At 42.8% G+C, this 13,669-nt stretch overlaps 1 protein-coding gene across 2 annotated transcripts in view; it reads left to right on the top strand.

Moving 5' to 3' along the window:
• LOC139614494 (endothelin-converting enzyme-like 1) overlaps positions 1 to 13,669 on the top strand; it is a 150,796-nt gene that overhangs the window by 118,170 nt on the left and 18,957 nt on the right. For both annotated transcript variants that reach the window (XM_071471813.1, XM_071471814.1), the window contains 4 exons: positions 2 to 112; positions 226 to 318; positions 3,018 to 3,142; positions 12,736 to 12,958. In XM_071471813.1, coding sequence (XP_071327914.1) covers positions 2 to 112; positions 226 to 318; positions 3,018 to 3,142; positions 12,736 to 12,958 — 552 coding nt within the window. The remainder of the gene's footprint in view (position 1; positions 113 to 225; positions 319 to 3,017; positions 3,143 to 12,735; positions 12,959 to 13,669) is intronic.

Below are 13,669 nucleotides of genomic sequence, written 5' to 3'. Positions count from 1 at the left end.
GATCCTGGCAGCGTACAAGGCCCTGATGGAGCGCTTGCTGAGCATGCTTGGAGCTCACAACGCCACGCAGAAGTCCAAGGAAATTATACAGCTGGAGACCCGTCTGGCCAATGTGAGCTGATTGCTCGTGCATGTGTGTGTTCATGTGCGTGTGTGTGTGTGTGTGTGTGTGTGTGCAGTGTTGAGTAAAATCTCCTCTCTCTCTCACTCTCTCTCTCTCTCTAGATCACTGTGTCAGAATATGATGACCAGAGAAAGGACATCAGCACCATGTACAACCGCATCACCCTGAGGCAGCTACAGCGCATCGCTCCCAGTGTGAGTACTACACACACACACACACACACACACACACATACACACACACACAGAGGCCCAAGTGACTCACAGAAGCTGTCTGCCCTGCAGGGGTGGAGGGAGGGAGGGGAGGGGGAGACGAGAAGGTGGAGGCTCCTCTCTGAAGCAGCCGTAGTGCCACCAGAGAATCTTCAAGATGTTTTATGGTGGAGGATGAGGGATGGAGGGGAGAGGGGGGGGGGTAGAAACTGGGGACGTACTGAGAGGAAGATAAGAGTTAGACTTTTAGCTTCTCAGCCAAAAAAAACTCACACACACACACACAGAAGAAGAGACAGAGTGAACATGAGTGTGAATGAAAGAGACGTGAGAGGCGCTGACAGGGAAAAGGAGAAACATGGAAAGAAGCAGATTAGATTCAACCAGAGCCTTTTACAGAGCGCTGCAGAATGACTTCAGTGTTTTCCTGCTGTGTGTTTGTTTTTACTTGGATCTAAATTCATGTAGAACCCTGTAACTGTGTCGCTCAAAATATGAACTCAATGTTAAAAAAAAAAAAAAAAAAAATGGCTGGGGTGCAATTAAGCAACCACCAAAAACGCGATTTTATAAGAAGGAAAGACAAAAAAAAAAAAAAAAAGAGGGAATTAACCACGAACAGTCAACAGCAGTTGGTTCAGATCTTTTCAGCTTGTTAACAAGAGAGGATGTTTAATTTTTTAATGCTGCTCAGGTGAAACTACAGTGTCTCAGTTTCTTTAATTAACGCGTCCAACTCTCTGACAACCTCATACACAAATATATATACAATATATTTATATACAGAAATTCAATAAAAAATAAAAACATATGTGCATGAAACCTTTTAGAAATTGGATCAGTTTTATATATTGACATATACTGTTTGTCAATCCCATACATATATGCATGTTTATGTATATATGTTTATATTGTAGAGATATAAGTATATATAAGTGTGTTGTTTTAATAAACTTGCACATATATATGGACACATATGATCACACAACATGTTATACCATATAAAAATTAATCACATACATATTTTCGATATCTGTACATACACAAATTTTACTATGGGTATTTCATCTATTTTATAAACTTACGTCTTGATATATCCAGAGTAAAAATAATAAATCCGCTTAGAGGTAACATATATGGCAACATCACTCTTTTTATAAGGACATATATGTCAAATATTACATTTCTGTATGGGAATAATTAAACTCACGGGGAAAATTAATTGACTACATTGTGAAAAGCATCATTTCTGTCTTCAAGGTCTAATAAAGATAAATGAGATCATGTGTAAAATATTTCTCCTTATTCATCAAACAGGAAAAATGACCTGCCCGGTGCTCCTGTTCAGCTCTGAGCCTGTGTGATTACAGACTGGGTCATGGGCAGACCCGCAACCAGGGCAAGATTTTTAACTGAGATGCAGCCGCAACCGTGGGCGGTTGCACAGAGCATCTACTCTTCAGTGCACGTTCAATCTGCCTGATTCTCTGCTGTCTGCATCATAATGCATTCTCTTTTTAGTGGAATATATGTTAAATTGGATTTAAAATATCAGATAAAACAATACAGTTTTATGTATTCGGTGCAGTGTTATTAGATTATTTACAATAATGAAGTTGTCACATGTTTTGAGGTGTGCGCCTCTTTAAAAATTGGATTCTGTGGTTTCCTCAGGTCAGTGTACAATGTGCATCTTTACTGGGAGAGTTAGATTGATTCTGACTCACTCACTTTGCTTGTTTTACAGCCGTCTCATGACTCCATATCCACTGGGACTTCTAAAATGATTTTACAAAACCACTTTCATTCAGAGAGTCAGAAATTAAAAAAAATAGTAGCTTGTTTTAAGGTAATGAACAACCAGCCTTGGGGGTCTGAAGGTGGTACAGGTTTGCAGGACCATATTAAAAATGTGGTTCACACATCTTTAGACATCTTTCAAAAATATTTGCAGCAACATTTCTTGTTTTTTCCCCTCACAACACCAAAGATGTTCAGTTGTGGGGTGTTGAACTAAGCAAGCAGCTGAAACAGGACCACTCTGTATTTAAAGGTCCCACACAGTCTTAAGGTAGATCTCCATGTGTTTGTGATTATAAAGCAGGTCTAGGTTCTATATTAATACTGTGAAAGTATCAAAGCCTCAGTCCACAGAGAAATGCACACAGCCTGTATTCAGAAACTGAGCCTTAAAACCAGCCGTCAGGACTTCTGGAACTTTGTGATGTCACAACAAAGCAGTCACCGCCCTCAGCCACGCCCCAACCCCGCCCACCTGGACCCACCATCCAACCTTGCAGGATTTGGTTTCTCTGAGTGTTTACCTGAAATCTGCTACATTTTTATTTGATCACTCAGAAATCAGTCAGCCAATCAGAAGAGAGACTCAGATCCTCTCCTCTGATTGGCTGACTGACCTGTTGTTACTAGAGCTCCAGAGAGAAGCCTGAGAGAGGAGATGTAAAACTACACTGAGAATGTTTTTGGTTCTTAAAACCACAAATATATCTTCTTATGGAGATCAACACTTCACATAAAACGCAGAAGAACTGTACTATATGGGACCTTAAACAAAAAATTCAGAGTAAATCAGAAAAATGTATATTATATATTGTAATTATTATATATATTATTACGAGGGTTGTTTAGGATAAACAGTATGACTCCATCTCTCACCGCAGCTTCACTGGAAACGCTTGCTGGACAGAATCTTCCACGACAACTTCTCCGAAGACGAAGAGATTGTGGTTCTCGCTACCGACTACATACAGAAAGTCTCTGACATCATCAAGACCACTTCGAAGAGGTAAAAAAAAAAAAGAGAGAGAGAGAGAGAGCGCAGGCGGCTGTTGAGGGTTGTAGGTGAGGAGTGGGGAGGGAAAGATGAGGGCGCAGGGGTGCATGGAAAATCGATGAAATTAGATGCATACATTTTTGAGTCTGTACTTTTTAAGCATGAGTAAGCACTTTTGTTTAAGCTTGTTTTGTGTGTGTGTGTGTGTGTGTGTGTGTGTTGCCTTCGGTTTAGGCCTGTCACTGTAATTTTGGCTACAACGAAGCGTCACAAGGTGTATGGATCGGTTTTTGAGTGTTGCTATGCATGTATTTACTTGCATATTTGTGTGTGTGTGTGTGTGTGTGTGTGTGTGTGAGGTGAGTCACTGTTGGGTGAACTTCCACTTCTACTGCAGCTGATTATTATTGATCTGCACCCACACCTTTCTACCACCTGCAAACTCAGACAGACGCACATGGACGGACACACACACACACACACACACACACACACACACACACTGTCCTTCCCTTTCCTCTTGTTGACAGACTCCAGGGGAGGCCTTAGAGGGCTGCTGCACGTCAGGATGTGTGTTACAGCCACTGACAGCTCGCCAATAGTCACTGTGCTCTACACAAATACACAACAGCTCTCAGCCCTCATGGATGTCTGACTGGCTGGATGACTGGATGACTGGATGACTGGCAGCTGGATTACTTGCTTGTCAATTATGTCTGACACTGGATGCGTGTCGCTCTGTCTGTCCGTCGGCGGCGTAACCTATTCAGACGTTTTGGTGATTTCATGACTCACCAGTTCATGACATTATGGCAACATTCAATCTTTGTAGTTTCATTACCTCCTCTCATGTCAGATTTACCAGCTCATCATGTTGTGCAGCCACACTTGTCGCCATCTTTGTCGGCAATTTTCTGATAGTTTTCATGGATGTAACCAGCTAACAAAGAAGGAATATTACATCACTGCGCTCTGATTGGCATCAATTCCTCCAAACAACAGACACAGGCGTCAATGGTCACAACACAAGACCTGTTTGACTCTCTGAACAGTTTTCAATTTGTTCAGAGATTCAAATTAAAAAATTCAGTGGTCTGAACTCAGTTTAACTGAAACCTGTAATCAAGAAAATCATATTTTAGATTCACCTTTTTAGGTGCTGCAAAGAAATCTCCCTAATGCTGTAAAACTACAAAGCAGGTTGATGTAATGTTTGACAGTGTAGGTTCAGTTTAGCTAAATTGTCACCTTACCTACCCTTTAGGACACTGAACAGTCAGTGTGACCGTCCACCTGTCTGTCAGTCCTTCAGGTTAATCAATCAGTGCCTTAACCTGTGAGACTCAAACATATTGTTCACACCTGATTAGACCTGAACTGGACACTGAGCCGCTCTCAGTGTTTCTCTGATTCAACTGTGCCCCGGTGTTCAGCACAGAACCAGAGGCCGAGTTCACACCTGGGATTAACATGAGTCTCAGATGATCCGATCACAAGTGGATGCCTCTGAACACATCACTGCACACCTGGCTTTACATGTGTCTCCACATGCATTCGAGTGACCTCTTCCTCGCTCTGTGTGCAAATACACACATATAATACACACGTCACTGCTAAATGGATGTGGCCACATGTGGCCCCGGTAACCTCTGAATGTGGTCTGACTGATCGAATCTCACAATATCAATTAGCTTTCATATCAGTTTTGAATCCCAACTAAGAAACTTAAAGAAAATGCTTCATCCACAAGAACTCAAACGAGGTGAAGGAGGTTTGGAGACAAAGAAGAGGAAGTCCTCATCCAGGCCTCTATTTGTACCTGAGATGTATGTTAATAGCAGGTCTGAACAGGGCCGGAGAAAGATGCCGGGAGAACCAGATGAAGAGTAGGACAACAACAAACTTCTCACAAAGCAGTGCTGCAACCGTGCTCGGTTTGCCAGCACCACTTCGTTCACTACAAAGAACTGCTCTTGGCTTTTTTTCTTCCTCCAGTCACATTTTGCAGGATATATAGGAAATAAAGGTCGTTCCTTACTTCTTATCCTCGCGTCTGCTGTCCTTAGTATTTTATATAACTTACTTTACTTTCTATCAGCCACAACAAAAGATAAGATCTTTTTGCAGTGATTTAGCTCAGTTCCCATCAGTGTAAACATATCTTCTATATCAGATTTTCTACTATCTGTTTTCTGCGCTCCTTTTTTTTTTTTGAGAAAACAGACTGTTCCTGATCTCTTTTATCTGGTCTCCTGCTGCTCTTCCTTTGTGAAATGTAGTTTTTAATCACAACGCTCCAGCATGCACACACATTGAGCTGGGGCTACATCATTAAGGGATTCATAATCCCCTTTGTAAAAGTACAGGTACCTTTGCCTCTGTCCCATCCATTAGCCCATGTTCACTTCTCCTCAGGTAGCAGGAGCAGGTTTCGATGCTCTGTCTCTTCCCTTGTTGTTTACCAATCTTCTCTTCGAGTTGTCTGTCCATCCATCCTCCCTGATGGCTTCAGTAATAGACCTCACCACGCTTCAATCTTCCTCTCTCCCATCTTTTGTTCCCTCCACCTGTGTCTATCTGACATCCTGCCTCCTCGCCCTTTTATCACTTGTTGAACACTTTTACTTCTACTTAGTTAGAGAATGAAATGCTGGACATACTGTAGCTTCAGTATATGACCGCACAAGCTGCAGTGTTTCAGTATTTACCTGCTTCAGTTCAAGTAGAAATGAAGTTTAAATGTGCAGCCTTCTTTTGCTTTTCTCTAGCAGGAATGGTTTTCCAAACAATGACAAAAACTTGACTGTCAGTGTCTTTCTTCTCTCTCACCCTCCCCTCACCGAACTCTTTTCTCTCCATTCCCCTGCTCCCCTAGCTCTCCCCATCTGTCTCTCTCGCTCTCCTCTTCCTCTCTCATTCCCACCTTTGTGTCATCACCCTCTCATTCCCCTAATTCTACCCCTGATCTCTCAGCACCTCTTTGCCCTCCTTTCTCTCCATCTGGCCCCTCTTCGTTTGTTTCTCATTTGTCTCAGCTTCCTTCACTTCTCTGCCTCCTGTCACCCTCCTACTCACATGGTCCTCTCTCTCCTCTTCTCCGTCGCCATTCTTTCTCTTTTTAATCTCTCTCTTTTTTTTTTCCTTTCACTTATCCTCCTCCTCCAGTCTGTCTTCAGATTCTGTCTCCCAGCAAGTTCATTATCAGGCTTTAAACAAAGGTTGGCATTGCATAAACACACACACACACACAGTCGTTCACAAACAAATGGAGGAACAGAGCTATTCCATTTTCTGAGAGGTGTTGCTCATTAGCATAGCTTATGAGCGCTTGGTTGAAAATGCCCCAGTTCCTCACATCAAGGGGTCCTTTCCACCGCTGCCAGTTATTAGCCAGTCACACAGCTTGTTGCAAGAAAAAACACATGCACACATATAAACACAGACACCAGGAAACTGAAGTTGGTGCTCACACCAGACCACCATCTGAACCTGAAAAAAAAAAAAAAAAAGATCCACTTCCTTGTTTCATCAGATGAAACACTATCTCAGAAAATATTATATTATATATTATATAAAAACAAGTTGTTTCTGTTATTGGTAATGTCTCTGTAAACGAGCAAATAATATCCAGTCTATAGCCACACTAGCAGCTCTGTGAGGCTACACTCCTCACAGTGTTAGTTTGAGCTAAATGCTAACACCAGCATGCTAACCTTTTTCACATTAACAATTAAATTCAAATGTATTTATTTCATTCATTCATTCATTTCATTACCAAACTGAAATTAGACACAAGCAGAGTGCAGCCCCCTTGTTATCCCTAGAGCCACAACACTAACATGGCTAGAAATAGACATAATAACCTGTAATAATAACATAAATGCAAAGAAAGTGCTCGTATTTGACAGCTGCATTCAGGGACAATCAACACGGAAATTTCAATTTCCTGAAAGCCACCTCTCCCTCCTCTGACAGCACAGATTGAACTCCTGGATAATTTCTGTGATTGATTCGTTTTTATTCTATGTGGAATTTGGAGAGTTGATATTTCTTTCTGTACATGTGAGAGTTTAATAAAACGAAAATCCATGTTTATGTTCACATGAAGTCTTGTAGTCTTGTAAGTGCGCGCACACACACACACACACACACACACACACACACACACACACACACACACACACAGTTCCATTGTATAACCTTGTGTAGTTGGGGTCAGGGGTTGTGGCAGAGGTGTTGGACCGTTGCATCATTGTCCAGTTGAGCAGATGGGGAGGTGGTTTTGTTCCTCTCAAGTCCACACATGGACCAGGGAAACACTCTTATGTCAGATAACACACACACACACACACACACACACACACACACACACACACACACACACACAGAGACACACACACACAGTCAGAGAGCACACTTGAAGATGTAACCCAGTTGGAGTTACAGGCTGAGATTCGTGCAAATGCAGAAAAAAACAGAAGGAAGTTTGGATTCTTGTTAAATTGGAGGAACAGTCTGAAGCTGCACTCTGAGGTGCAGAGGTGTCCGACAGGTACACACACACACACACACACACACACACACACACACACACACACACACAGGTGCTTCATCTGCCGGTTAGACAGTTGTGTGTTTCAGGATGACAGGATGGATAATTGATCAAACTTTCTTCTACTGTCTTACTCCCCTCCTTTCATTTCTTACTTTTTCTTCCCTGTTTTCCTTCATTTTCATCCCTATTCCTTTTTCCTACCCAGTCCTCCTTACATCTTCTTTTTCATACTTTCTCCCCCCTTTTTTTCCTGTCTCTTTGTTCACCCAATTTTACCATCTTTCCTATTAAAACCCCTCATGTTTTTCTCCATCCATCCTTCCATCCATCCATCCATCCATCCCAATCCTGTCCTTTTACTACCCTTCACTTTTCCTTCTATGCTTCATTTCTTTTCTTCTCCTCCCTCTTCGTTCTCGTTGCTATTGACAACTCCATCTATCCATTGCACTCCCATTTTCTTTCTGTCCATTTCTCAATCCCTCCATCAGCAACAATACACTCTCTCCATCTTTATAGACGTCTATTGACTGAGTCCCTCTCTCCGTCGTTCTCTCTCTCTCCGGCTCTCCCCTTCTCTCACATTGATGACTTTCCCATCATACAAGACGACTGACAAGAGGAGTCACACCTTCGTCTCCTCATCCTCCATCCATCTTTCTTTTCTTCTCTTCTCTCCCCCTGTGTGTGTGTGTGTGTGTGTGTGTGTGTGTGTGTGTGTGTGTGCAGTCCCCATGCACTGCAGTGACTGCAGCCAATCCCATTAGCCAGATGAGCAGGCCTCCAATGAAGGGGAAAGCACCAGCGTCTCTCTCTCACACCCCTCCTCACCACCACCGCTCCCTCCCTCCCTCTCTCTCTCTCCATCTGCTCCCTCTGTTCATCCGTCACTCTGGAGGGTGTGTGTATGGGCAGGTGGTGTGTGTTATTTTTCCTGAGTGTTTGGGTTGGCTTTTGAAGGCTTGTGGGATAGTTCATCATTTCATGTGTGTTTATTACAGTGTGTTTAAACGTACTTTATATTTGTAATTCACCGAGGTGATACAGACACAGCGGAGGGTCCGCCTCCTGCTGCGTCCACCACTTTTAAAAACATACACCCACGGTAGATGTAAAGCATCTTCATACGAAGCTGTTTGCCAAGCAGTGGATTTCATGGCTCTATAGCTTTCAGCAGTGGAGGTTTGATTCCCAGCAGGGCCTCCTGAGCTGAAAATACACGCAGCCATGCTACTGTGAGCTGCTCTGGGTAGAAGTCTCCAGCGTCAATAAAGCACAAAATGTGTGTGATGTTCTGTCATTTCACTCTTAGAGCTTGTCGGTGAATTTATTTCTCATTATTCCACTTTCTTTTTATTATGTCACATATAAAATGATAAACTCACTGCCTCAATGTGCAGAAGTGAAGTTTGGAATAGAGGAGGTGGTCCTCCCTCCTCTATCACCTACAGGGTCATTATGTGTGGTAATGTGTTGATGCAATGCACGGGGGCAGTATCTTTTCATCTCCCTAACTAGCCCCATTAAAAACCATTCAGCTAATGAGCCTTCACTCAGTCCTCCAGTGATTAAGACCTACTTCTTGATCTGCACAGCGCTCTCACCGACAGGCCCTCTGCTTTCATTTAGCTCGGCTGTGACTCCATTACTGCGCAAGGGCAGGGTAATTTGATCCCGCAGGGAAGTTTCCAGGGAGCCAGAGACAAATTGATCCTGTGTTATGTTTTACATATTTTGGGAGAGTTAATTTTAATCACCCTGAGATGCAAAATTTATTAAGTTTAGAAGAAAGTTTGATGCCTTTCTAAACTAGAGACCATCTTGTGATGGGCTCACACCAGCTGCGATGCCCGTCAGTGTTCCCACATTTGAGTACTCAGTAGTTATTACTACATTATTACATGAGTACTCAGTTCTCAGGGGTCAGACCACACCCACCTTCAAGCTGGGCCTTCATTTTGATCTACACACCTGTAAAGTTTTGTCACTGTGTCTTGCAGGTTGTGATGCTTTCACTGTAAAAAAAAAAAAAACCTGTCCACAGACATATTAACACCTGCCAAGTGCTCAAAACCATGTCTGTGGCAGTTTCACAGACTGTAAATAAAGATGGACGCAGCCTCGGTGATGTCACCCACAGGTTTCTGAAGAGCAGTTTTGAAGCTCAGAGTGAGCTGCTCCGCTGTCGCCATCTTGGCAGTGCCTGGCTCCGCCTAACTCCTGGCAAATCCAAAAATGGGCAAAGAGGTGGGGCGTGTGTGGAGCTGAGACTTTGTTGCATGTCAGTTTGTGGCAAGCATACACTCACCCGCCTGTCACTCAAAAAGGCCACGCCTTCAATTATGCACAACTTTAAGCCATTTAAACAAGTGAGTTATATAAAAATTCACTCCCGCACAGTTGTCATGAAGGAGGAAATTAGCTTTAGAGACCAGAACATTTTTTTGTACCAGGCTGTAAACATGTTAATTTCTGCTGTAAAGTTGGACAGTTTAACATTTAACATGTGGACCGACTTGTTTTTGGAGCCAGACTTAGTTAAACTGCAGTTTTTGCAGCTGCATGTGTAGTTCCCTCCACAATAGGTGTCTCCAGAACCACATTTTCCCACGATGACACACACACACAGACACACACACTGAGACAGACTCGCAGCTGGTGATGCAGTTTATATGTTGGAGATGTTAAAACAGTTGATTACATTGCTTTACTAAATACTCACCAGCAAAAGTAATTAGTTACATCACATTGTTCATTACTTTTGCTACTCAGCACAGCTTCGTTATCATTTTAACAACTCCACCCTGTCATATCTTCTGTATTCAGCTTGTGCCGAATGCCCCTTAACCACAGCTGCCTCATCACTGTTCTGAATCAATATAACAATAATTTGATTACAGAATAATTTCTACAAGTTTTTTAGATCTAACAGCATCACATTACATTTGCTTTTATCAGTGTTGATTTACATAAGAAGGTAAGAGGTTTGCTGTCAGGAAGGCGCCAACATATGTGGTTTGAAGTGTTTGAAATGACTAATGTCCTGTTTTCTGTTGACGACTGTCTCCTTTAATCCTCCGCTATACTCAACTATGCAGCCATGAAAAATAACACACTCTGTTCAGGGAAACCATGGGTACAAATTTAATTAGCATTGTGAGTTTTGCTTTTGGTGAGCACACAGCTCATTGTGGATTATCCCCTTTTACTCGCAGAGATTACTGTCATTACTTTTCTTCAAAGACGCCTCGAGTGAAACGTTGCTCGTCTCAACATCTCTCCCACACATCGATAGAGAAACGCTGCCGTTCAACCATTAACATATAGATGGCTTCTGTACATGTAGCTGCACGTCTGGGCAAACAAACAGGTGATGACAAAATTACACAGAGCAGCTAATCAAGCGAAGCAGCCACACCTGTAACACATGTTGATTAACCGATGGTGCTGATGATCAAGGACACCGCCGTGGCTGTCGTTCATTTATTCACCACCCCCCCTTCGCCCCCACCCCGCCTTCCTTTCCCTTTTCCCGTCAATTAAATTCACTTCACAAGTGCTTTGTTGGCGGGACCTCGGGGTGCCGTTGCCAAGGCGCTCTTGATTTAATATCTGTCATGCATAGGGAAAAATTTAAGAAAAAAACCGGGGGAAACAACAACAACAACAACATGCCTCGAGGTTTGCATGGAGCCTCGCAGTAGGAGGGGAGGGGGGGGCACTTTGTCCCTGCAGGGCAGATTAGATGTGTGCACCCAGTGGGGGCAGGAGGACACACCAGCACTCTATCGTCTTGGGGGAGAAGACACAGCTTGAATACATAAATGAATGATCCATTTTCTCGCCTCCCGCTCGACACTTCCCTCACCCCTCCGCTGCCTCTCCGCTGTGAGTCACTCTGGATCGGAGGGAGCTGTTCTTTAACTGTTGGGCCCTCTTGACTCCTCACTAGTCGCTCTCTATCACTGTCTCGCTCTTGTTTTCTCTCTAACTTTTCTTACTCTTGAGGGGCTGAGAGGGCAAATGGAAAAACAGAAACTTTGGGCCAGATGGAAGAAGATTACAGTTCGACACAGCAGATGTCACTTCACAAAGACACGAGAATGTGCTGTGGTTCGCATTAAATCGAGACTACGTAACTTCTGAAAGTAAAAGTAAAAGACATTCTTCTTCTTACAAGTGAAAAGATGAATTCAGAAGAAATAAAAGGCACCTTTGCTCAGCTTCATACACTCAGGGATTTTGCAGCTATAGCTTTATTTGGTCTGTGAATAATGAAGTAAAAGCTAATGTGAAGGCTTTAAAATGGAGGGAGGTTTTTGACTCGATGTCTTTTCTCGACTGTGCTACTGTTACACTGCATTTTGGCATTTACCACCTTCCTGTAAAGTCACTTAAGGGTTGTATGTTACATGAGAATTGGTTCTCTGGCCTCGGATCTTAGCAGAAAAAAATTCTAATGGTTTGAAGGAGCAATTTGTACATTTTGCTATCGCTACATGGCTAACATTAGCGTTAACAGTTGTTTATTCATTAGTCTAGAAGAAACATTGTGAGTTTAACATCAAACTTCATTCCTTCACTCACCAAGAGCTGTCTGCAGTGGTGGACAACAACACCAGTGTTAACTCCTGTCTCTGTCATGTCTTTTCTTCTACTGAAGTTAGCATGCTAACCAGTTAGCATCCCTTTCTGATAGCGACTCACTGCTGCCTGTATTATAACCTCTTGTCTCGTGAGCAACAGTCACCACCTGCTCCCAGCAAGGCACCGCGTTCAGCAGCAGAGGAAACTTAGGAGTTAATGATTAATCAATGATTAATGAATCATTGAAGAGAGGTTTTCTGTGGAGTATATTTTTCAGTCATCCCACAGATTCAGTGATTAGAACACAGACACTAAAACGATCAGTGCATCACTTCCACTGCCTCTCGCTTCTGTCTCTCATGTGGCTTTTGCAAAGCTTTTTATTGTGTTTTCAAAAAAGGATTAAATCCAAACAAATCTATGACACTGTGCCTGACCCATCCCTCTTGTGTGTTTGTCTCAGGGTTCTCCATAACTACATGCTGTGGCGCATTGTGGCAGCGCTAAGCGAACACCTGTCCACCGCCTTCCGCAGCACCATCCACGAGTTTTCTCGGGAGATTGATGGCACCGAGCAGCAGCTGGACTTGGGCAGGCTCTGCCTCACCCAGGCCAACAAACACTTTGGCATGGCCCTGGGAGCCCTGTTTGTCCAGCAGCACTTCTCCTCGCAGAGCAAGGCCAAGGTTTGTATTGGGAGGAGGACTGATTGGTTGGTGGGGCTGTTAATGGTTGGATGAATTGAGATTGACTTCATTTTGTTCACTTTTGAGAGGAGATGGTCACCAGTTAAGGACAGAAAAAAATACAACATTCAGCTTTGGCTTTGTGACGTTTAACTTGCACTTGGAAGTCGCAGTTTTGATTGGTGCTTTGATCAGTGTACACTCACTTCAAAACCAGAACATGACAAAAATTATTATGTATTTAGTTTGTATTATGAAACTGGGAACAGCATCGTTGTCTTTCCTTATTCCCACTGGGTTTTGGCCATCTACCTGCAGTGTACTGGCACCCAGAGAGAACGAGAGACATTTTTTAATAAAGATTTTAAACAGACAGTTCTGAGAGTGAACCATGTGTCAGGCTGTAATTCTCAGATGTATTATTACTTATTTAATGACAGTGTTTCTAACACTACTTTGGCTAAAGTGTGTGCAATATGAGCAATTTGTCTGCAGCCCCAATTGGCTGTATAAAAAAATACTTGGACAGGAATCTCACTAATGTGAAACTACGCAACATTCAAAGACATCAAGCGGAAAATCCACTTGAACAATATTTTACAGCAATATTTTACAATAATGGGAGACATTTCAGCTTGGGAAACACATTTTCAGATTTCATAGCTTTTCCACACTTCCCAGGACTGTGATGGTTTTCCTACATTTTTCTTT

The sequence above is a fragment of the Trachinotus anak genome, unplaced genomic scaffold (assembly GCF_046630095.1).
Source record: "Trachinotus anak isolate AG129_WGS33_773 ecotype Australia unplaced genomic scaffold, CSIRO_AGI_Tana_v1 ptg000034l, whole genome shotgun sequence".
Lineage (NCBI taxonomy): Eukaryota > Metazoa > Chordata > Actinopteri > Carangiformes > Carangidae > Trachinotus > Trachinotus anak.
This window is presented reverse-complemented; position numbering and strand designations above follow the sequence as displayed.